This window comes from Oxyura jamaicensis, chromosome 23 (genome assembly GCF_011077185.1).
Source record: "Oxyura jamaicensis isolate SHBP4307 breed ruddy duck chromosome 23, BPBGC_Ojam_1.0, whole genome shotgun sequence".
Lineage (NCBI taxonomy): Eukaryota > Metazoa > Chordata > Aves > Anseriformes > Anatidae > Oxyura > Oxyura jamaicensis.
This window is the reverse complement of record NC_048915.1, coordinates 6,978,156-6,999,839: the sequence shown is the minus strand read 5'-3', so window position 1 is coordinate 6,999,839 and position 21,684 is coordinate 6,978,156. Positions and strand designations below refer to the sequence as shown.

The window sequence follows — 21,684 nt, the reverse complement described above, 5'->3', positions numbered from 1 at the left end:
CTTCCCATGTGAGTGTTAGCAGTGTGGTTAACCAGCAGCTGCAGGAGCCCAACTGCTCCTGAGCTTGTTGCCAGAAAAAGCAGGAATTGCAAGGAGAGGCTGAATACACAGGGAAGTACAGGGAATTCTCTGTGCAGTTTTATTTAAAAGCCAACTATTAAACTCCCCCCAAGGGAGAAGTACAGTGCACAGTGACTCAAATACTATCAATTAAGATGCTTTTGATTTTTTTATGTTACCAGCACCACACAACACGTACCTGCCCATGAGACCAATCATCAACTTTCATCTCCTGTTATCATCCTTACCTAGAGGCTGACTCAGCTAAGCAGGGGCAGATTTACTGAGCAGACTGCAAATGGTCACCTCCTGACCCCATCAGTACATCGCCACATGGCATAGGAGGCAGATGCTGCACACCTTTCTGCTACATCCCATGTGGCCACATCTGGTCCCGCTAAGCACTTCCTGGAAGCAGCACTGCCACATGGTGTATAACTGCAGCCATCGTTTTTCCATACAGGTGGCCCTGGAAGCAGTCTTCTGATGGACAGAAACTTCCTCTTTTCCCACTGTTTCTGGTTGCTTACTGCTATGCATCAAGGGAAAAAGAAAACTCAACCAGTTAGAAATACAAAGGCTTCCACATATTAAAAATGCCGCAGTAAAAGTAAAGCCAGCACAGATGCTCCAAAAAAGGGCAGAATATTTATTTTTCTCCATACAGATATTGTTTACAGCATTAGGTTTTCTTAAAAACTATATATATACATATATAGTATTGTGCATTTCAGTCTATGATTCTCAAATCTCTAGAAAAGGAGAAATATCAATGTACAGAGAAAGCCTCACAGTCCATTAGGTTCACGTCTCTACTGCGTGCCTCTGTAGCATGGATGAACTTTGAGTAATTCCTTCAATTGCAGGAGACCAATGCTACACATGACATCAAGTAAGGGCACAGTAGGTTGTAAAATTGCTCTAAACACAATTTTGCAGAATAAACAGGGAACATGTTTTATTAAGAGACTTGATGAGTTGGCTTCCCAAGTCCTCAATACCTTATCACAATAATAGAGAAAAAAAATCAAATCTAAGTTAGAGTCATTCAGCTGTTTCCTAATAAACTGTTACAGCTGACAAAGAGGTTTTGTTTGTTTGTTTACTCGCAAACAAAGAATTATAAAGAGCTGTCTGAGGAACGAATTAGTGTTTCAAAACCAAGGTCCAAGTTACAAATCTATAAAACAGCTTAGTATACTTAGTATACTTCACAGAAGGCCACAAACATTACAAACTGTCAGTGCAACTATTTTTGCTTATTAAACTTAATCTTTTAATTAACATAAGCTTTATACCTCCATTACTTATTTTCAGTTCCCCGAATAGATGAAAAGAACTTCCTAAGCCTCACAGCAGATGTGACTATAGGGGGAAGAGGACTAGAGTACCACTGAAAGGGGCACCTGTTGCTAACTGAACATCCAAGTACTGGTCTTGTCTAATCCAATTCCATCTGAGTCTATTGAGTGGACAACTACCAAATAGTTTTGAGACAGTAAAAAGGCACACATGGGCAAATCCACTTAGCAGAGCTAAGAACACAGATCTATTGTGCTACTGGATTCAGACAACCTGCAACTTTCAACACACTTTAGAAAAGCAGATTGTTTACTCCCTTTGGAGTGGCTTTGCTTTTAAACCAACAATGCAACTGAGCCTTAGTATTTCGAGTCGTATCAGAAACAGTGTATGTGAGAAGTCAGTTTTGAAAGAGACCTGAAACACTGATTTTTTTTATTTTTATTTTTTTATGTTCATTTGTTTGTTTTGGAAGAGGGATAAATAGCTTCTGAAGAGATATTACAGGCACTGCTTAGTTTGCCATTTTGGACCATTGCTTTCAGTTCAAGTTTTAAAGTGCAGACATTGAATCTTTGGGTAAAAAGCATCAATTCCTTTAAGAAGCTGGCAAAGAAAAAGCCAGAACATGTATGGGTGATTGACAACTGTGAGAGTATCACAGACATTCCCAACAAAAGCAACATCTTTGCTACCTCTTTGATTTTATCATTGCTAGCAGCTGCAGCAACTCTCTTCCCCTTTGCCTAGGCAGGTGATGTGTTGTTCAAGAAACAGTAGCTTAGTAACAGTCGTGCTTGCAACTGCATTTGCAGATCTTTGTCTAGAAACGCATATATGCAGAGACTTTGGTGTTGCATAGTCTTTTGCAGAGAGGAACAGGCACTGCTGATGGTTCTTCCATGCTATATTGCCATCAAATACTGTAGATGCTCTACACACCTTCCAATAATGTATGTAAACTGCAACAGCTATGAATAAATACGTTCAAGAGCATCTCACAGTTTAGGTAAAAGCAAGGTTAAAAAAAAAAAAAAAAAAAAAACAACTCAGCATTAGATTTCTAAAGCTTTGGTCTAAGTCGTGCCATAACATCATCTGACTTGGTGAAGATCCCTCAGAAGAGTCCCTTGTGTACAGCACCTGGAAGAGCATAATTCAGTCCACAGACATTTAGTGGTTATTCTAATGTCAGCTATTAGATGAATTTGACTTCAAAACATGAACACATCATCTTTCTCGCCTGTATTTGAATCTATTTTATCCCAATCTACAGGTGAAAGCATTTCTGTGCTCTGGATGTCTTGAGCTGTCAGTCCCGTGTCAAGAACGTGAGGGTTTGTTCTCGACTGAGCAAGTCTAAGAGGGAAGAAAAACAAAAAAAATAAGAATGGAAATGCATGCAGTTTATAGCCTGGATGCTTGATACACTGTAATGCCAAATCCGAACTTCAGTTATACATTTTAAAATCCTCCAACGGAAAGAAGTAATTCAGTAAGGAGAGAGTTGGCATGTAATGTTTGCAACTCTCTCATTTATAGCTGCTTTTCTGCTTGTTTATCCTTACATTTCCCCTACAGGCATCCAGGGAATTTGCAGTCTGGACAACCCATACATTCATGGTCTGGCAGAACAGTGTCTTTTTCCTCCTATTAGATATTGCTGGTGGGTGTGTCATTAACTGGGTTCTTATCTCAGCATAAAGGCTCCACTGGCCAAAGGAGCAGCCTCACTGCAATGACTCAGTTCTCATAGTGTTGTCACTCACTGCCTGCTAGTCATTGTGGCAGCTCTCAGCAGCCCTCCTGCCTCCCAGGGCCCTGGCCTAAACATTTAACTCTTTGTGTTAAGACAAAGTCTCAGATAGTGTTTAACAGCCCACAGGATCAGTTTAAAGTTTTCATCTCCGCAAGTCCTAGACATTTCACAAAACTTAACAAGCCCCAGTTTGTTGTTGTGCTATTAAATACCCCTGTGAAAACATAGCACTGCAGCATCTGTTCTCCCAGTTCCACAGGTTAATGCAAATATTTGGTGTTTCATGATGCATGGTATTGAATAAACCTCCAGTAAAACTAACCACACATGCACTTTTTAATAAAGTAGAAAAATGACCAGCAATGTTCTGGCAGGAGGACTTTCAAAAGCATCCACCCCCGTGGATGTGCAGTCTAAATACCATGTTACCCAAACAACAGGGGTGATGCAACAGCTCGACATCCAGCAATGCAAAACAAATGACTGCAATAACATCTGCTTATTTAAGTAGAGCAAGGAACAGAGGTGAGAAAAACAGATGACATTAACATCAAGCAGTCCCTTTATTGAACGTGACTTTGGTCAGGGTTGCCATGGAAGTGGAACCTTTAAATAATTTCCAAGACCCAAACAAGATACAAAGGTCCATCTTCTTAGGGCTGAGCACATAGTTTTTTGCACCACAACATCCCTGTCACCCTGCACAGGCCTGTCTACACAAGGACAGACAGGATAACTGACCCAAAAGAAAAGGGATTTGTTTAACATTGCTGGATTGCTCGGTGTGAACCTCCAGGGAAGGTTTTAATTTGAACTTGAAAGTTGAAAGTAAATTAAGCCACATGAACTTATGGTCGCAAACTCTGAATGTGCTCAAGTACATTAATTCAAAATCAATGTATCAGAGTTGCTGCAAAGCTGCAAAAGGGACTCAGTGGAACTGGACTCGACAGGGAAGGAGGACGCTGCCCTCAGCAGTTTGCTGTTGGTTTGGGGAAAGATGAGACTGCGGTACCAGGATTAGTCCAAGCCTCACGGAAGGGAAAGGAAGGATAAAGACCCCCATGCCAGAAGCTGGGACCAGTGTTGCCACAGCTAGCACAGAAGCTGGAAACAGACAGCTTCAAACCTCCCTGGCAAGCAAGAGCAGACATGCTGACTGCTTGAGGAATTAAATTTCCTATCACATGCAGCCTCTCTCCATCCTTAAAAGGATGTCAAAATACTGGCTTATCAGCCAGTCTCAGAGCCTATCTTTCAATTAGGAGCTGAGATACTTATGGGGCAGTTGCCTAGGTCAGATCACAACAACTGATTGGATTAGAAGCACTATGAAAAATGCTGGTCCCTTGGGCTAGTTCCCAGTGGTGTGAGCTTGTAAAGGGAGTTATCAGAATTACCTTGAAAATGCCTCGTCGAGACCATCATCCATTTCCTTTTTTAAAGAGATAAAAAGAGAGAGAAGTAGTTGCTAAGAGAATGCACAGAAGTGTATTTAGAGATCTAACTCCGTACTTGAGCATGGCAGACAAAATATATATCTATATATATATATATATTGACTTCTGAGTACCTAAAGCAACACTTCTACTAGCAATTTGCTTCCTTAAGCAGGTTTTATCTCACTCTCCATACAAGTCACAGGGTAAGAGGTGTAACTCTGGGTTGTCCAGGCTTGCTCAGAGCAGGTCCCAGAGCTCAGTTTGGGTATTCTGTGCTCCCCTCACAGCTCAGAGACAGGGGAGAGGGATGGCCTTTTTCCACCATATCCAAACCAGGCTATTTCTGCCCACAGGCTGGATCTAGCCCACCAGCTGGAGTAGATTCCCCTCTGGGGTCAACTGGGTCCCTCTGAAGAAGCCAATGCCCACAAGCTCCCTGCTTGAAAATTGCCACTTTGTTCTAAGATGAAAGCTGGTTCCAAAGCATCTGCGTGCCAAGCCTTCCACCGCTCCTAGCCTGCTCTTTCATCAACGCAAAACAGAAGACACTGTTTTGACTGAAAGCATTTGTTTGCTCTTTATGGAGAAACACATTTTGGGCAGACCTGATACTGGGTGGCAGACAGCTACCTAGGACTGAGGAAAGCGAACCACAGCCCTCAGCTCTTCCAGCTCCTGCCACATGACTGGCATATGATGTAGATTTTTGCTAGCAGGATTGACCTAGACAGATCTCAGCAAGACGTTCTGGGCATTCACAGGGGCTTTTCTGGTTCAGGAACCTGGAAAGCAACAATGTACCAGCAAAGAGCTGGACCTGCATTGCCTGAGAGCAACCCTGGTATCCTTCTCTAATCTGTTCTTTTAAGGGTTCCCAGGGAAAGCATTTGAGTTTCTCAGGGGAGAAATGTTTCCCATGCAGAAAGACAGCCCTTTGAAAGGGCTTTGCTATGGACAGCCTTGACAAGTCCTGAAATTGAGATACATTTGCGGATCTGATGTAATATGCAAAGTATGAAAACTCTGCAAGAAGGGAGGGTTCAGAAACTGCTGGTATACCTCTAGGATTTTATATGACTTGGAATTGATTTTCAGGTTTAACCTGAAATGCCTAGACCTGGCAGACACAAGAAACAGGCTTCAAACAAAGGCCTTTATCATTCAGTTCTCTCCAATTATAACAGGCAGCATGTATCCAGAGAGGAAACATGGTGGGAACAAGGTCAAAGGTTGGGGGGTGGGGGTTCAAAGATAAGCCCCAGCCCTACTGGTGAGGGAGCACTTGGGTGTGCAAGAAGCTCCCCTATGGATGCATACCCAGAAACATCATCTGGGTTATTTTTCTATTGCCGGTCCATGAAACAGTTAAGCCAGATGACTGGATATTTTAGAGAAGCCATACATGCTCAGACAAGCAAGACAGAGCCACAAATGAGAACAAGGGAAAACTAACAGTAATAACAAACGTAAACATAACAGGGTTTTAGTGAACAGTAAACAAAGGGTATTAACATAATGATTTTTCCCCTGAATAGAGCAGTTAGGTGGTCTCTCAAGTGAGAAACCACAGAGAAATGCTGTTACTGAATAAATAATATTCAATTATCTGACAGCAGCATTTTTCAGAGTGGCTTGCAACTGCTTTAATTTATTTACTGATCCTAAAAAGGACAGTAGGTACTCAAATAATTTCTAGTAGGATACCAAAACCCAGCTCGCTTGGGCATGTCTGAAACCCTGAACAGTTCAGCTGCCCGAGAGCTCCCAGGGGGTCTGCACCAAGGGAAAAGGGACCTGGAACACATGAAACGGAGGCAGCATCAATCCCTGTCAGCTTGGCAGATGCTATGGTGCCCTGGGCACTTACCCACATCATGTTGTTATTTACGGAGGAGCTGGGCCCAAACATGCTGTTATCTAAATGTGCAGAGTTTGCACTGCCACTCAGGGTCAGTTTGGCAGGATCTTCTAAATCCAGCAAGTTCGCTGTGACTGCTGTGAACAAAAAAGAGAGGGAACGAGGCAGGGGAAGGAAAAAAAAAAAAAAAACAGATGACACAAACCAAACCTGTTTTGCAGCAATTTCTTTCCCTTCAGGGGAATGTTAGGGGGTATCATTGAATTCCTTCACCATGGCCACAACTTTTAGTACGGAGAAGCTACATTCATACTGTCTGAGGCTGTGGTTTCTATCCCAATAATTCAAGATACTCATTCATATCAGGCACCTGAGATCCCCTCATCAGGGATGCAGGGGAGGATCAGACAGATTGTCCCTCTATCAGCCATCGAAGGAGGCTCCTGGGTATGTGCTTACGTTCAGAAAGACTCAGGATCAGTCCTGGGCAAAGCTGAGACATCCCACCCCAGGGCTTCATAGCCCATAGGATGGGAACAGCAACCACAGAGTGGGAACAGACTGGGCAATATCCTCAGCTCAGACCATGGCATCAGTTCAGCATTTCACAAGGATGCATCTTTATTGTATAGGAATGAGGGAAAATCCTGCACTGGACAAGGAATAGTTTATAGCCTTGGGGCTGCCAGTACACCACAGGGAAGCCTTAAGTCCTCCCCACCACACTGTGATATGTGCAGATGCAGAAATGCTCCAACTACAAATAATCAGCCTGTGGCCAGGCAGACAACGGGGCCTATTTCTACACCAGTTGCAGCCTTGGATCTCATTTGTTCTATTCTGCCACCACTGTGACAGATTCATCCAGTCCTGGGCCTTCACATGAAATAATGAGATATACCAGTCTGGAAGTAAGCCCAGTTTAATGCTATTTTCCTCTGTGCCAAATCCTCTTATCTCTGTGGCCAGCATGGAAGGGAGATTAGCCTTCTGTCCCATTTCTCCCTGGCTATGCATCTAGTGTTTCAGAGGACCCATGCACAGACAACGAATTATGAGGGCTTTTACCCTTTAATTGTTTTAAAAAAGTGTCTGCTCCTTGCTGATCATCGAAGCCCTCCCAGGAAAAAAAACACAAACATTAGGCAGCAGCCTGATGCCCCCATCCCCAAGACTGAAGCAGATTTCTACTGCTGGTGACTTACGTGTGTCAGGGCAAGTATGGGCATCCAAGTTTGGGCTGCTTGACCCTTCTCCTTCCAAGACAGACTTTTCCCGCTTTTCCTTCTCTGAAAAAGGAAGGAGACCCTATCACAGCCCACAAAGCATTACCCCATAAAGCCTTTTGCAAGGAGGGCCATCAGGGACAGTTACAACAGGTCACCAGGTCTCCTCAGCCCAAAGCAGCCCAGGCTCTGGGTGTGTTTTATAATCTTCTGGAAGGTAAAAGCAAAAATATTGACAGTGGCAGGGCTCCTGAGATAGCACAGATAAACACTAGGTCCTCCAAACCTACTTGCAATAAAGGAGTGCAGCCTAAATTCAGCCTGACTGACAAGACCATCTAGTGAAACCTGGAAGATGACTTAAATCATGCCAGAGGTTGGACCAACCTTAACAGCAGCCTGGAAATTTTGAGGGCAAGAGGAAAAGAAAAGGCATTTGAAAGCCAGAAAAAGAGTCATTCCTTGAACTTTTGGGTCCAACTCAAATCCAAAATCAAACTCGGATGTGGGGATTCACACTAAGAGCATAAGGACATTACAGCCAATTTGGCAAAGTAAATAGATTTGGAGGGACAGCAGCTGTGTGGAAGAGTAGAAGTACATGTAAAGAACGGAGAAAGGAATAAAACTCACCTTCCTTGGAGGCTTGCCAGAACTCAAACGCTATTTTGAACGCCTGAGCTACAGTGAGGGTGACTGCCTGGGCCTGGAAAGACAGTGGTTAGGCAGCACATTAATAGATGGGTCCTCACATAGATTTAAATAATTTGGAGGTTCTGCCTTGCAGATTCACGTTAACATGGATCCAACCAGTCCTCCGCTCCATGCACTCCTGCACTGCCTGGCTATGGAGAGGTAACCAAATATTGATGGAAACAGGGACTTGCTCCATGTAGAACATAGAGCACATTGCAGACATCTTCAGCTGCAACACGAAGATGGAGGAGGCAGAGAAAGAGCCATCAGAGGCATTATGCTGACAAGTAGAGAGAAGAGCCACTCCCAACCACAGGGTGCACAGTTCTTCATGCACCCCACATCTAAACATAATCTCAACATGTGCAACTGCTGCACGGCCCCAGACTTGTCCCCATGGCTCCCCTAAGGCTGTGGCTCCCTGCTCAGGGGCCGTGCTGTGCAGTATCTGCCACAGAGCATCATGCTTAGAATGACCAACCCTACAAAGGAACTCAGAACCTGGTCAGAGCCCAAGTAGCCTGGACCACACCAGTGTCACTGTTGTCACACAACAGCCAGGGAGAGAAGTACAGGGCTGTGTTTTGCTACCCTCTCCAGCACCCAGCGAGACCACATGCACGAGGATGTTCTGAGAGCAGCAGACAACAGGGCAAAATGTGGCAATTTCCCAGCTCTCCTAGACAGGGAGTAATCTGGGAGGTGAGATGTGAGAGACCCACAGTCTTCCCCTTCTTCCCCCCAAGCTAGGCTGGGTCCCATGGGTTTAAACTAATACTTCAGGTTTGTTTTGCAACAGCCTCAAGCTGGACATACGCACACAGACAGGGCTGCAGCAGGACACCTTCATTTAAGTCTCTTAATTCCTCCCCCAGCCAAGAGTTTGAGTGGTATTAAGAAAAAAATTAACAACAACAACAAAAAAAACACACCTTAAATAACACAAATTGCTTAAGATGCATAAATAGCAACATAAATGCCAGTTTCATTAGGAGAAGGCAGAGCTCACTGGCAGTTTAGAGTGCAAGGAGATAAGTAATACACCAAGGCTGGCACATTGTAGGAGTCCTGAGGTTTGTTTTATGAAGTTGCAAGCTAAACAAACCCAGATCCTGGAGCACGTAACTTACAACCCTTTGCAGTTTGGAGGATGGGGGCATAGGGGAAAGTGCTGAAGGAGAACACACTTCTCCCAAAAGCCATGCACTCCTGCATGGGAAGAAGAGAGGAGACTGCAACAAAGCAATTAAGCCTTGCAAGGCATGAAAGCTTATTTGAATGTCAGAGCTATTTACATCTTTGATGGAAGTGGAAACATTTTATGGTTAAAAACTTAAATATGGTAATTAAGTACAAAAAAACCCTCACAGCTCTTTACAGTTTTAAGCTTGATTCACATTTGACAGCTTAAAGACACAGCCACTGTTGAGAATTACTCATGACCTAAAAATATAGACTAATGATATGCCTGTTGACCGGTAGCTATGCATACATTCAGGGACCCTGCCCTGGGACAATGGCAGTCCCTGGTCTAGGAGCAGGGTACCATCTTACCAGCATGACATTCATGCATTTTATAGACAAAGAAAAATATTTCCAGTTTTTGCCACAAAAGGCCTTGGAGAACTTCATTTGGAGGGAGATGTACTATGCTGATATATAATGAGATAATTCATTTACCAATGGAGAGATTTAAATTTTAATTTGCAGAGCAAGGCTCATCTTCAGCATGCAAGGATGGGAATGCATACCACAGGAGACACAACTTGTAGCTTCCATTATTCTCTCCCCAGAGGAAAAAAAAAAAAAAAAAAAAAAGAAAAGAACTGGGAGAAGCGAAGAATATTATTATCAGACCTGCAGTTACTGCACTCCAGGCATGAGCAACAGTGCCAGCCTGCCAGAGACAGGGATGCTCACAAGGACCCAGAAATCACCATCATGAGATGCACCAAAGGGAATAGCTCCTGCAGCCTCCTGGGATATTGCTTCCTGGGTTGGAAAGGAGGGAAGCAGATCCAGGACATCCAGCTCTCTGCTCAGACCCCCAACAGACACAGCACGTCACTCCAGAGAAAGGATTTCTGGGGGTAGAAGGATCTGACCTGAGAGAAGGATCTTCTCTCCTACACCCCTTCCTGCCATTTGCTGTCAGATCCAGATGATGCTCTACTTGAGAGCCCCAAGGGCTTTCCCATGCCACCACATGGAGCCACTGTCCAGTGATCCATTTCTCTCCCCTTCCAGCTTGTAAAATGTTGTATTCCTGCCCATCCTGACCATCTGGGAGCCCTCCCTCCATGAGATGCCCTGAATCAGCAGGAAAAATCCCACAAGAAGGTTCAAAGCAAAAACCAGAGACTGGTTTATGTATGCAGGTCTCTGCTTCAAGACCTAATTCCTGGCACAGTGGGGTCTTATACAATGCATGTCCTGACACATCTTTCTGGGAGGACATAGCTGTCTGCAAAGATGACAGCAAAAAATAGACAGAGAGCTTCAATGGAGGAAAAAGACAACAGGATAGTAAGCCCAGGGTCACTGGCTAAAGGCCTCCCATGAGCAAGGCATCCCCCCGGCACCTTGCTATCACCATCCTCCCTGGAGACATCCTCACCTCTCCAAGCCTCTCAAGCCCACAATGTAGCAAGGCTCCTGCAGTCCTGGGAAGCAGCTGCTGAGCAGGAAAAGGAGTCCCAGCTCCCAGGATTGCAGCAAGGCAGGAGGATTTCAGGTGCTCATCCAGGGCCAGGTGCTCTCACCCCAGTCTCAGACCTTGAGGGCAGAAAGGCTTTTCCTTTCCTGTCCATGTGAGACAACTGGCTGAACCCAGCCTATAGTTACACCTCCTCCTTGTGCATGCTCCATGGCAGTGGTGGGTCCCTCTGGAAAGTGATCGCCTGCCACTGGGCAGCAATTAACTGCCTGCAGACAGGTTATAGCACCGTATCAGGACCATGGAGCAACTGGGCAGATACTCTCCCACAGCTTTTAGATGGGAAAGGACTCCCCTCGTTATAACTAAGGGCAAAACTGTTATCTCATCACAGCACTCGTGCAGCCCCTCTCTGCTTTCTCCTCCTAAAGCCACATCCCCATTTCTTCCTCTGGACTAACCATTTTCCGTTTGGTACAGAGGAAGGCATGGCACTCCAGGTTCTCATTGAGCTGGTTCTGGGCAATGTAGGCAAACACTTTATCGTGGATCTTGTCTGCCGTGCAGTAGGATATCCTGAAAGACAGAACGAAATGTCTTGTCTGGGGCACTGCACGCACAGACCAACCAACCCCTCATCAAACCTGCCAAACTCCTGCACCATGTCTTCAAGCATCAGGGCCAAGCAGTGAAGGCAGAGAGAGTGCAGGAGCACTACCCAGCTTCAATACAAAGCCCAGCACAGAGGACGTAAAGCTGCTGGTTTGAGCGCAAGAGAAACTCAGCGCAGCTGCTGGCCCCTCTGTAGCCAGCCACAGCACAGCTCAGCACAAACCATGTGCATCACACAGAGGCAGGAGAGAAGAGAAAACATTTCACTTTGTGGGAAAAGGACAGGTTCTAGAAGGCAAGTAAGTACTGCAGCGTGGCAGTCTGGGACTACGTCTAATGCTCTGCCTCAGAGAGACTCTGGAATATCTTCCTTGGAGTACAAGGTTACAAGAGGAGACAGGAAGACTTTTCCTCAGCCTATGAATTAATCTTGAGATTCTCCCGTGCTTTCTCAAACCAGGGAAGGAAACCGATGCAGGAGCACCAAAGACAAGCTGTCAAAGGCTGAAGTTTGGGCTCTAAGATCTGCAGCAGCAGATGCATAGGATGCTCTGAGAGCCCTGACGTGAGAACACAGGATGCAGAGAAGGAAGCTCAGCCTCCCTTGAGGGAGAATCCCTGGAACAGCTGCATCTTTTCCAGCCTCCAGGCAAGGGTTATACTGAAATACAAGGCTCTGGAAGAGCAACAGGCTCTCCCCCAGGGATCTTCTGGGCCAGGAGCTGCAGGACCAAGCATCTCATCTAAAGGCAGCACTGGCTGGAGCTGCCCTGGACATTTAGTGCTAGGCAGTAGGCACAAGCAGCGACTCTTCCCTGGGCATGCAACGGATCAAACAGGTGGTACAGAACAAGAAAGCTCAAGGAAAAAGTGGGACACTTTGGTGGAAGTTTTCCTGTCACCCTGCATTGCCCATTCAGCTCATGCTCTTGCTGCCCCAGAGGCTTTGCGGGGAAGGGACTGGAAAGTCCCAGTTCCCAGGAGATGCTGAAACTTAAAAAGCATCATTCAAAATTTATTTATACTGCATTAGGTTCTCACTGCATGTGAGGATGCTTCTGCTGAACAGCCTGTGTTTAGTCTTACAGAGCTGAGCTGTGCTCTGGATTAAAAAGGCACTTGGAAGTCCAGTCCTTTCTCACATTTGTCCCCATAGCAGCATTTCTGGTATTTTAATAACCATGACAAAGCTGCAAAAGGTCACCTACGCAGACATGTGGCTGTTTTCCTGCAACCTCCAGTGTTCAGATTGATATACGATGGGCATTAATTTGCAGGGAAAGGGCAATTCACACACTGAAGTGCGGTGGTTTTATAACTGCGAGGCCTCTTGCAGCAGCACGCCAGTGATAATAATGACATTTTAGTTGCAGCCACCCTGTCCTGCTGCCTGACTGAGCACCCGACCTTGGGCAAGAGCTCAGAGGTGGCATCTCCCTGGTAGGCAAAAAAGCCAAACAGAAGACAGAGTTGTCAGAGGAACTTCCTGGAAACAGTACTGGTGGAGCATGCTTAGAGAATGAGGGGATAATCCCCATGTGCTCAGACCCCAGCTTTCAACCCTTATCACCAGCATCTCTGGAGAGCAGCATCAGTTCCCACATAACAGCCTATTTAAGCTGAACTAAGGTGATACGTGTGTACAAGCACTGATGGGAAGGGACAGCTTTACTGCTGGCCATGAAAGTGTCTGGGCAGAATTTAAGGTAGCATCTAAACACTCAAGGCCCATGGCTCTTGTCACATAAGATTTTACACCAGTATAGCGATACCAATTTTGGTGTGATCACGCTCACAGCCGCTTCACCCAGCTCTGCTCTTTAAGCAGTGGTTTTTATCTCCGAGGGAGGTGGCTGCAGGTGACTGCTTAGTTTAAACTGGAGAAAGCAAGTAGGTTAATAGTCCTACTAGAGAGAGTGCCCCAACCTAGTGTTCCCCATCCCGTGTATAGCAAAGGGCTATAATGTGGCAGGTGAAGGACAGAAAGTGGAGTGTATGAAGGGCAAAAGGAGAAGGGACGGAAGTGATGGAAAGGGACAGATCTGAGCTTAGCTGTGCTCCCCCTTGCCTGCATCTACCTCAAACTCTTTGAAAATACACTTAAAAATCCAGGAGTGGATATGGGATAATCCAGCCTCACCATCCCCTCCCACAGTGGTATTAGGTCTCAACAGCTGCCTAAGCCCTGCTCTTTGTCAGAGCAATGTAAACACATCAGAAGCAAAGAGCATGGGGCACAGCAGCCAGCAAAGGCGGGGGACAGCACCAGCACTCACATCCTTGTCTGTTCAGCAATGCTCTGACCACCCTTCACATCCACCTCCTGCCTTTACCCGCTTCAGCATTTCTTCAGCAAAGCTTCACGTGGCTATGGGGCACTTGGCTGCAGATCAGCAGTGCACTCATACGAAATGTGTAGGCTCATTATGTCTTTCCTTACCCCACCACTGGACGCACTATTGCATGACACATATACTTCCCTTGAGTATAGGGATCACACTCCTTCTCCCACTGTTGCTTTGCTTTAAGACATGATGGTCAGAGATACATCCGTTCAGGCCTGGGTGGACGTCAGAGCTGGCCATCCAGGAGGGGGGACTCAAATGTCAACATAGAATGATTGTCTCATCACCCCGGGCACAGTCAGGCGAGGAGGGCTCAGGGTACACATATGCTGCAGTGTGTCCCATAACGCACCTGTATATGGAGATGTTCTCGATCAGCTCATTAGTTTCACTGTCATTTAACACGATCCCTCTGGGTGAGACCTTCAGAGTAACTTTCTGCAGTTTCTTTCCACTTGCTTTTGCCTTTGGAAGGAAAAGAGAGAGGGGAAAGTTGCAGGCTTTTAGCACAGAGACATCCAAGGCTATACGAGCACAGCATATCAGTCACTCTAGATATGCAACAGACTTCCTAATAGACATACTAATAGCAGTAATTAGTATTAGAGACTGAATTTACTACCAGGTGTGTTAAGGCACTTGTTAAAACATTACGTTCCCTTAAGGAGCGATTTACGGAGCATTAGTGAGACAAGGATGTGCACCCTCCACACCATACAGTGCAGAGGTACGAGTCTAGCACCTCCATCACAAGGATGTCACCACAACCGTCAGCACAAAGTCGACCATCAACACAAAGTCATGGCTGGTCTGGCCAAGCTATGCAAAGCTGTGAATGCTTGATGGCACCCTAGAAGTTTTCCTTTTAGGGACAGCTTCAGAGCAGTGGGGGGCACCGGTGCAAATTCAGGGAGCCATGAGAGCACAAGCCCTCAAGGGAGCTGTGCTGGGAACAGGACAGCCCTGCAGGATGAGGGATGCCGAGCAGCCAGCTCCAAGTTGCACTGACAAATCCTGCTCAAGCAGCAAGACATCCCCTGTGCCGAGGTCGGACTGTGGCTTAAAAAGTAACAAGACTTTAGGTGCCACTTCCTCTTATTTACTAGTCTTGCACTTTCATGCTTTAGGTTACATTCAGCTCACTGCCCAGCTTCTCTCCAAAAAGTTACACAGCTAGCTAGTTGCAGACTGCAGATCTGGATCCCTGGGGAGCTCACTTGAGCAGTGTCCAGATCGGCTGACAGTCAATCCTGCCCCTCCAGGAGTGGTCTCACCCTGGGGCATTTACTTAAAGGCTCCATTCTCAGTCAGTCAGAGCAGACATAAAGGGCTGACATATAACAGCAGCTTACTTCAGCATAACCCTTCTGCAGGCTAGTGTGGCCCCAAAGGCTTCCCAGTGCCTCTCTACATTTCTACCCACACCACTGGATGCTGCAGGAGCCCTGCTCACCTCAGTAAGGGCTGAGCCTGCAACCCTGATGGCCACCATAGCATGCAGAAAGAGAGCTTTGCCTCCATACCTTGAGCTTTTAAAATCATCCCTCGTGCCAGAAGGTGACACGGGTCTGCTCTGCGAATGCTTCAGGGCTCGCATCCCAGCAGATACTCACTGTTGCAACAATCCTTTTGACAGCAGCTGCAGAGAGCTCCTCACCCTTCGGCTGCTCCACCAGTGTCATGCCCAGGTACTTGAGGCTGAAGAGCACTCCCTCCAGCAGCATCTCTCGGGTATCAGTCCAGTTCTCTGGGAGCTCTAGGGAGGCAACAGAGAGGCTCTTAGAATCCCAAACACATAAGGGAAGTTTGCCGGGAGGGTACAGCATTCCGCCAGCTGGCTTCTGCTGTGCCAGGTGGGGACCCCTTTGTCCACGTGGGTAGGAGTGCATGTTACATGTGCTGAGCAACCAGACAGCCCTGCCATGATGGATTTCACAAGGTGCTGGTGGAAGGTGGTGGACCACAAAGCTGGCTGTCAGAGGAGGCGACAGCATGCTTCAATTGAATGCAACAGCAGTTGAGAGATGTTCACGCAGTGGACATCACCGTCAGCCCCCACATCTTTCCAAGGCAGCAAGAGCAACCCCCTCATTTTTTTTTTTTCCCCAGGAAGACAAGCCTTCACAAGTCACAGCATATGTCAATGACCCTTTAAGATCCATCAGCTCTTCAGTTTAATAGAGGGCACCCATGCTCACACCAAAACCAAAGCATCAGGCCCAGCCAGGTACGGAGGGGAGGGCTCAGTGCCCACCCTGTGCACCACAATATCCTTTCCCTATGGTAACCATCACCTGCCTATAGAGGTTAAGTCAGAATTTGCCACTATCTAAGCCCATGTGCATCTGCAGAGATCCCAATGTTGTGCCATGGCTCACTAAATCTGTTACCGACAGCACAGAGAACCCCATAACACAGGTGAAGCTTCACACAGGTGAGGTCTCTGCTCTGGAGGCTGCTGGGGGACCATCAGCCTCTTCCCTTGTGTGAGGGGGTTGGAGTGGGAAAGAGGGTCCTAAAAAGGGAGATAAATTTGGAATCACACTGGAAGTCAGGCAGGCTGGAAGATACAGATGTGCATTTCCAAGTATGACTATTCCTCCTTTTCCCAAAAAGGCATGGGAAACAGCAGTAGATTTGTAAGACTGGAATTGCACCACAAGATTTAACCTCTGACTTCCAGAGACAGAGCTTGCAACCCAGGATCTGCAGCTTCCATATTTAAGGAATCTTGCTTTGAGCAGGAGGCAACTATACCAAGGTGCATGTGATGCGCTGGCTGTGGGCTGCAGCATGTAAACCAAAGCCCTCCTATAATCATGGAATATCCTGAATTGGAAAAGACCCACAAGGATCATCAAGTCCAACTCATGGCAGTGCAGCACCAGAGGCTGGGGCATGCCATGGTGCTCAGCACCCCATGCCCAAGAACATGCCTTGGCAGTGCCTTTCCTCCAGAAAGACAACATAGTTTGTGTGTTCCTACATTGTACACACGAGAGGGGTCAGGGCAGAATGGTAGTGTCTTATGCTGAGCACAGGCAATCTGTGTGCCTCTGCAGTGCGTGCATGCAGAGGGAGACAGCCTCTTACATGCCAGAACAGGCAGGCTCGTGACCCTGCAGCAGGCAAGTGATGGGGAAGAGGCCAGGCTCCTACCTCTGCAGGCTCCTACCGCTGCAGGTAATGCTGCAGCCGAGGTGCCCTACAGCCCTGGGAGCAACATGGCTCCTGGAGAGCAGTTTATGCTGGCTGCAGGCAAAACATGCCCCTGAAGGCTTTGTTGCCTTGTATTCAGCCCACGCTTTGGCTGCCTCCAAGCAGCAGGGCCAAACTCAGCAACTTTCTGCAAATCCACGGCCACTTTGGAGAGCAGGAGCAGGGCTGCAGCATGGGGGGACATGCCTCTTGAGTAACCCAAGGCATGCAGCCTTGTGGCAAGTCAAGACAGCAGATAAACCATAAACCCAGCACCACTCCCAGCACGGGTGTCAAGAAGAACCTACCTGAAACCTACCAGCAGGTCCCAAGGGGCTGCCTGCAGTGGGAAAAGAAAATCACCTAGCAAGAGCTTCTAAGCCTGAGCCCCAGCTTGGGCGAGGAGGGTGCTGCAGGGAGGGGAGACATGCAGCTGTGCAGCCATAGCAGGTCCTGCTGAGCAGGAGAGGGTCCTGGCTGCAGGCTGAGACAAACACCTGGCAAGAGGAGCTTGCCAGGAGCCAAGATGAGAGCCAAGCTCCAGGAGCCAAGATGAGAAGAGGAAAACAGCTTTTTTTCACTTGGCCAGCACAAGTCTCAGAGCAACACTTGCTGGTGAGCACACACACAAAATCCACCCGGAGCTCCGAGGACATGTGGGATGCTGTGTTCACCTTGTACCTTTTCTGGAAACAGATGGTGCCAGCAAAGAGCCTGGTTTCTTCAAAAGCCAAGGGTGTTGCTGCTGCCCTCCCACCCTCAGCACCCAAAGCTTGGCGAGCATATCGGGAGTGAGGTTTGCACACAATGGCCAGGCAGTCACCTGCTCCCGCTTCTTCAGCTGATCATGGTGCATACCCCATGTTCCCACCACACTCTGCCCTTGAATCCTTCCAAGGCATGCAGATAAGAGAAGCAAGCACCATCACCCCTTGACCTCACCTCCCTGACTTCTGCTCTGTAGCACTGCAATACAGCTCCTCCTTGCTCCCTGCATGGAGGTAGAGGGGCAGATTCAGCAAATCCAGCCCAGCACATCCCCTGCCTCCCACAGCCCCTCTGCAGGAAATTCCAGCCGGTGCACTGTTCCATCCTCTCTGCTCTGAACAGAGCGTCACCCCAGCAAGGATTTCAGCCATCTCCGGCATGTTTTTTGTGCCTTAGCTGCTGACAAAAGTTCTCAGTAGATGAAGACAAAACCTTCCCTGCCCTTCCTCCTGTCACTGCCTCGGCTCCACAAGTGGGTAGGACTGCTCTCTTAGCATCAGCCAGCCATGCCTCAACTTCAGATACCATGCATGAGCCATGCCCAAGAGATTCAGGACAGCCACCCAGGCTCCTTGGCATTTTGCAACACCAGCCATCACATACATCTTCTAGACAGGGCTCCAGGTGCACAGCCTCTCCCTTGACACAATCTCCGCCAACAAGTGGGACCTGCACTCCGAGCAGGGCAGCAGGGGACTTGCGGAGGACAGGGACCCAGTGTGTGCTCTAGGGCAATGCCTAGGTGTCACTGGCTGCCAGCTGCAGGAAGTCCCTAGGCACCTGCTCCTCACGCTGAGCTGAGACAGAAACATGGGGGGTTTTGGTGCAGCCACTGAAGGGCTTTCAGAAAGAAGCTGATGAGGGCACCAAGGAGCAAGCATCAACAATCTCCAAGCTAGGATTTTTTCCCTCCTTTGGGTCCTGCTACTGGGTAGGGCTTTGCTCCCAGGTAAAAGCCTAGGAGAGCCTCTGCTCCATTTGGCCCCTTTGCTGCCAGCACCCCTGCTCTGACACTGCTTGCAGTGAGCAGTAACAGCCTGGGAAAGAACCTCCAAGTGTGCCACCTGAGGTGAGATGTGCAGAAACCACAGGGCTGTACAGACAACAAGCCGTCAGGCTTAACATATGTAAACAGGCAGCAAGGTAGGGAGTGTGGCAGAGACACATGGACTCTCCTCCACGTGCCCTGCTCAGTACCATTTCCCACCACCTTCTCCACCTTCCAGTTAATGCAAGCAAAATGCACCCAGGCTTTGCCCTAACTGAAGCAGACCCCTGAGGCTGGCACACCTGGTGCAGGCAACGTGGCCCCACACATGCAATTCCCTGTGGTCCCTCACCAACTTCGCTGACCTTCGGAGCACCCTAACGCCATCCGAGCGCAGCAAGTGGCGGCCCGGGCTCGTCTCCACCGGCCGCGGCAGGAAAATACTTGGCAGGAGCTGAGCGGCCGCTCGCCCCAGCGCAGGCCCGGGGCGACAGATGTTGGCAGCGGGGAGACACCGCGGCAGGAGCCCCCCCAGCTCGCGCTCCTGCCCCGACACCCCTCCGGGGGGCGGCGCAGCCCCCGCCTGCGTTCCGTGACGCGGGGACCCCCGACACGCAGCCCCGAGCTGCCCGCCCGCTCCCCAGGCCCCGGCGCCCCCCGAGGGGCCCGGCAGCGGGGCGGGAGCCCGGTGCGGGGGGGCAGGGCCGGAGGCGCCCCCGCACGGGGAGCGGGGGGGACTCCACGGGGGGAAGATGGGGCGGGCGAGGAAGAGCGAGGGTGCCGAGAGGGGGGAAGGGGACGCGGGGGAAAGGGGAAAGAGCTCCGCAGCCAGGGCGCGGGGCAGCGCCACGGCGGGGCGGGACGGAAGCGGGGCACGGGGGGAGAAGGGAACGGCTGCGGAGAGCGAAGGGAGGGGGGAGGGGGGGCGAGCACGGGAAGGAAGAAGCGGGGCGTGGGGTTGACGAGGGGCCGAGGCCGAGCGCGGCGGCTCTCACTCTTGTGGCGGCCGCCGGCCCAGGACGGCTTGGCGACGCTGGGGCTCCGCAGCAGGGCGCGCCCCGCCGACCGCAGCGCGTCCATCCCGCGCCCGCCCCGCAGCCTCGACAACTTCGCGGCGACGCCGTCCCGACCCGGCCCGGCCCGGCCCGGCCCGCGCTGACCGCGTCCGGGGGCGGGGCCGGCCGCCAAGCCCCGCCCCGCAACGCGCGTGCCCGCATCCCCCCAACAGCAGCCGTGCGGGGGGGGGCAGAGCCCGACCTCGGCGCGCGCCTCCCTGCGCGTTCCCGCGGCTGCCGGCGGGCTCGGCCTGAGCCAGGTGCCGGTCGTGCGGAGGGTTGAGGCCTCGGAGGCGTTCCGAAGTGAAGGGGATGTCGCGGGGAGGCCAAGCCCCGTGTTCAGGACGTGCAGGACGGTGCCGCACAGAGCCCGTTCCTCACAGGCGCGGTTGTTTGGTGGCAAACCCCTGCCAGGTAAAACCTCGCCCCGCCGGGGTCCCCACGCCCCGCCGGGGTTCCCACGCACGCCTCTGCGAAGCCTCAAAGGCTCCCACAACAGGAGCGGTTCGTGTGCCGGCCGACCCAGGGAACAACGCGTGCCCCCAGCGGCCACCGCGCCGCCAGCCGCACGCAGCCGTTCCGTGAAATCCCCGGGAGAACTCGGCTCCCACCCAGGTGTCTGCACGTCCCTGGAGGGCTTCCTGCTTGTCAGCATCTGCTGACTTCAGGCGGGCACCTTCACAATTAGTTCATTGATAAGCAAGCCTGAGAAAACCGTCTGGCAGGTATCTGACATGTCTGTGATTTATTTCCCTTCTTCGGTATTTTGGCAATATATATTTTCTCTACACACATCACCATGCTCTGCTCCGTTCAGGCAGCAGCTTCTGCCTAGCTGCTTCCTTCCCATCCCTTCCTCTGCAGCAGTTTCACAGGGCAGGTACTGGCCGGCATTCTGACAGGGAAGGCTTTGCTGCACCCCTGCTGCTGCACTCTGCACGTTGCTGACCCATTAATTCCCTTTAGAAGCGCCCGGTGCCTGCTTCTGCTTATCCCAGGGGTTTGGCTGCACTGGGCTGTTCCTCCAGCTGTTAATGCGAAAAGCATGGGGCACACAGCAGTGCTGCCATCCCCTGCTGAGCTCTCCCAGCATTGGAGTCAATGTTTGCCCATCACTTTGTCAGCAGCACTGGCTCTGGTGGGAGCAGCAGAAGGTATTTCTTCAGGTGCCACTGCAGTCAGAGAACAAAAGACTACAACAGCGTGACAGCAGCCTGGGAGAGAGTAGTCATGAAATCAAGATCTCAAATGTGGCTATAATGTTGAAGCCAGCCTCCCTGAAAGTCATAATTTGAGTTTAAAATATCCCTGCAAGGGTGAAAAATTACCAGTGTCTCTGCAAGGAAGGCAGGGCCTTGGGCTCTCAAAATCATCAGCTTCCTATTGTGCCAGGAAGCCCAGGCCATCCTACCATCAAGAGCAGCCCACAGGCATGTGGGCCGTACAGGCCAGGGAAGCAAAGTGTCAAATCTATTTATTCATATCTAAGGGTTGAGGATGGCACAGTAGCTTTTTTTTTTTTTTTTTTTTTTTTTTTTTTTTTTTTTTTTATTAAGAAACCTTGCTTTCTTGCTAGCTGTGAGCACAGTGTGTCTGACCTCCCCAGCCCTGCCGTGCTCTGCCCACATGCTCTGCCCAGTCATTTCAGAAGGTTTTTTTTTTTCTTGGGGTTATTTAAACTTTTAAAACCTTTTAAATTATTCACCCTTATCAAAACTA

At 49.3% G+C, this 21,684-nt stretch overlaps 1 protein-coding gene and 1 long non-coding RNA gene across 6 annotated transcripts; one reads left to right on the top strand and one right to left on the bottom strand.

The window, feature by feature from the left end:
• Positions 1-686: 686 nt before the first annotated feature.
• LDLRAP1 (low density lipoprotein receptor adaptor protein 1) lies at positions 687-20,080 on the bottom strand. 5 transcript variants are annotated; one of them, XM_035345373.1, is made up of 9 exons: positions 19,906-20,074; positions 15,570-15,712; positions 14,309-14,421; positions 11,461-11,575; positions 8,281-8,353; positions 7,627-7,710; positions 6,431-6,561; positions 4,522-4,556; positions 687-2,721 (listed from the first exon to the last, which is right to left on the bottom strand). In XM_035345373.1, exons 1-9 carry the CDS (start codon positions 19,988-19,990, stop codon positions 2,577-2,579), a joined length of 924 nt encoding a protein of 307 aa, XP_035201264.1. In that variant the 5' UTR covers positions 19,991-20,074; the 3' UTR covers positions 687-2,576. The 5 variants fall into 5 exon arrangements, with proteins under 5 accessions (XP_035201264.1, XP_035201265.1, XP_035201266.1 ...); XM_035345374.1 differs by having other exon boundaries at positions 6,431-6,558; positions 19,906-20,070; XM_035345375.1 differs by lacking the exon at positions 19,906-20,074 and adding an exon at positions 17,463-18,597.
• Positions 6,196-17,789, top strand: LOC118177577. Its single transcript, XR_004755869.1, has 3 exons — positions 6,196-6,334; positions 17,234-17,238; positions 17,775-17,789. It is a non-coding gene; the product is annotated as an uncharacterized LOC118177577 (long non-coding RNA).
• Positions 20,081-21,684: the final 1,604 nt, after the last annotated feature.

Excerpts from the sequence above, each read along its gene's own strand:
- LDLRAP1 (XM_035345373.1), bottom strand. The coding sequence starts at position 19,990 with ATGGACGCGCTGCGGTCGGCGGGGCGCGCCCTGCTGCGGAGCCCCAGC. Across the intron at positions 7,711-8,280 it reads CTGGCAAGCCTCCAAGGAAG|AGAAGGAAAAGCGGGAAAAG; the intron begins GTGAGTTTTATT and ends TTCCTTTTTCAG. Across the intron at positions 4,557-6,430 it reads TAAATAACAACATGATGTGG|GAAATGGATGATGGTCTCGA; the intron begins GTAAGTGCCCAG and ends TCTTTAAAAAAG.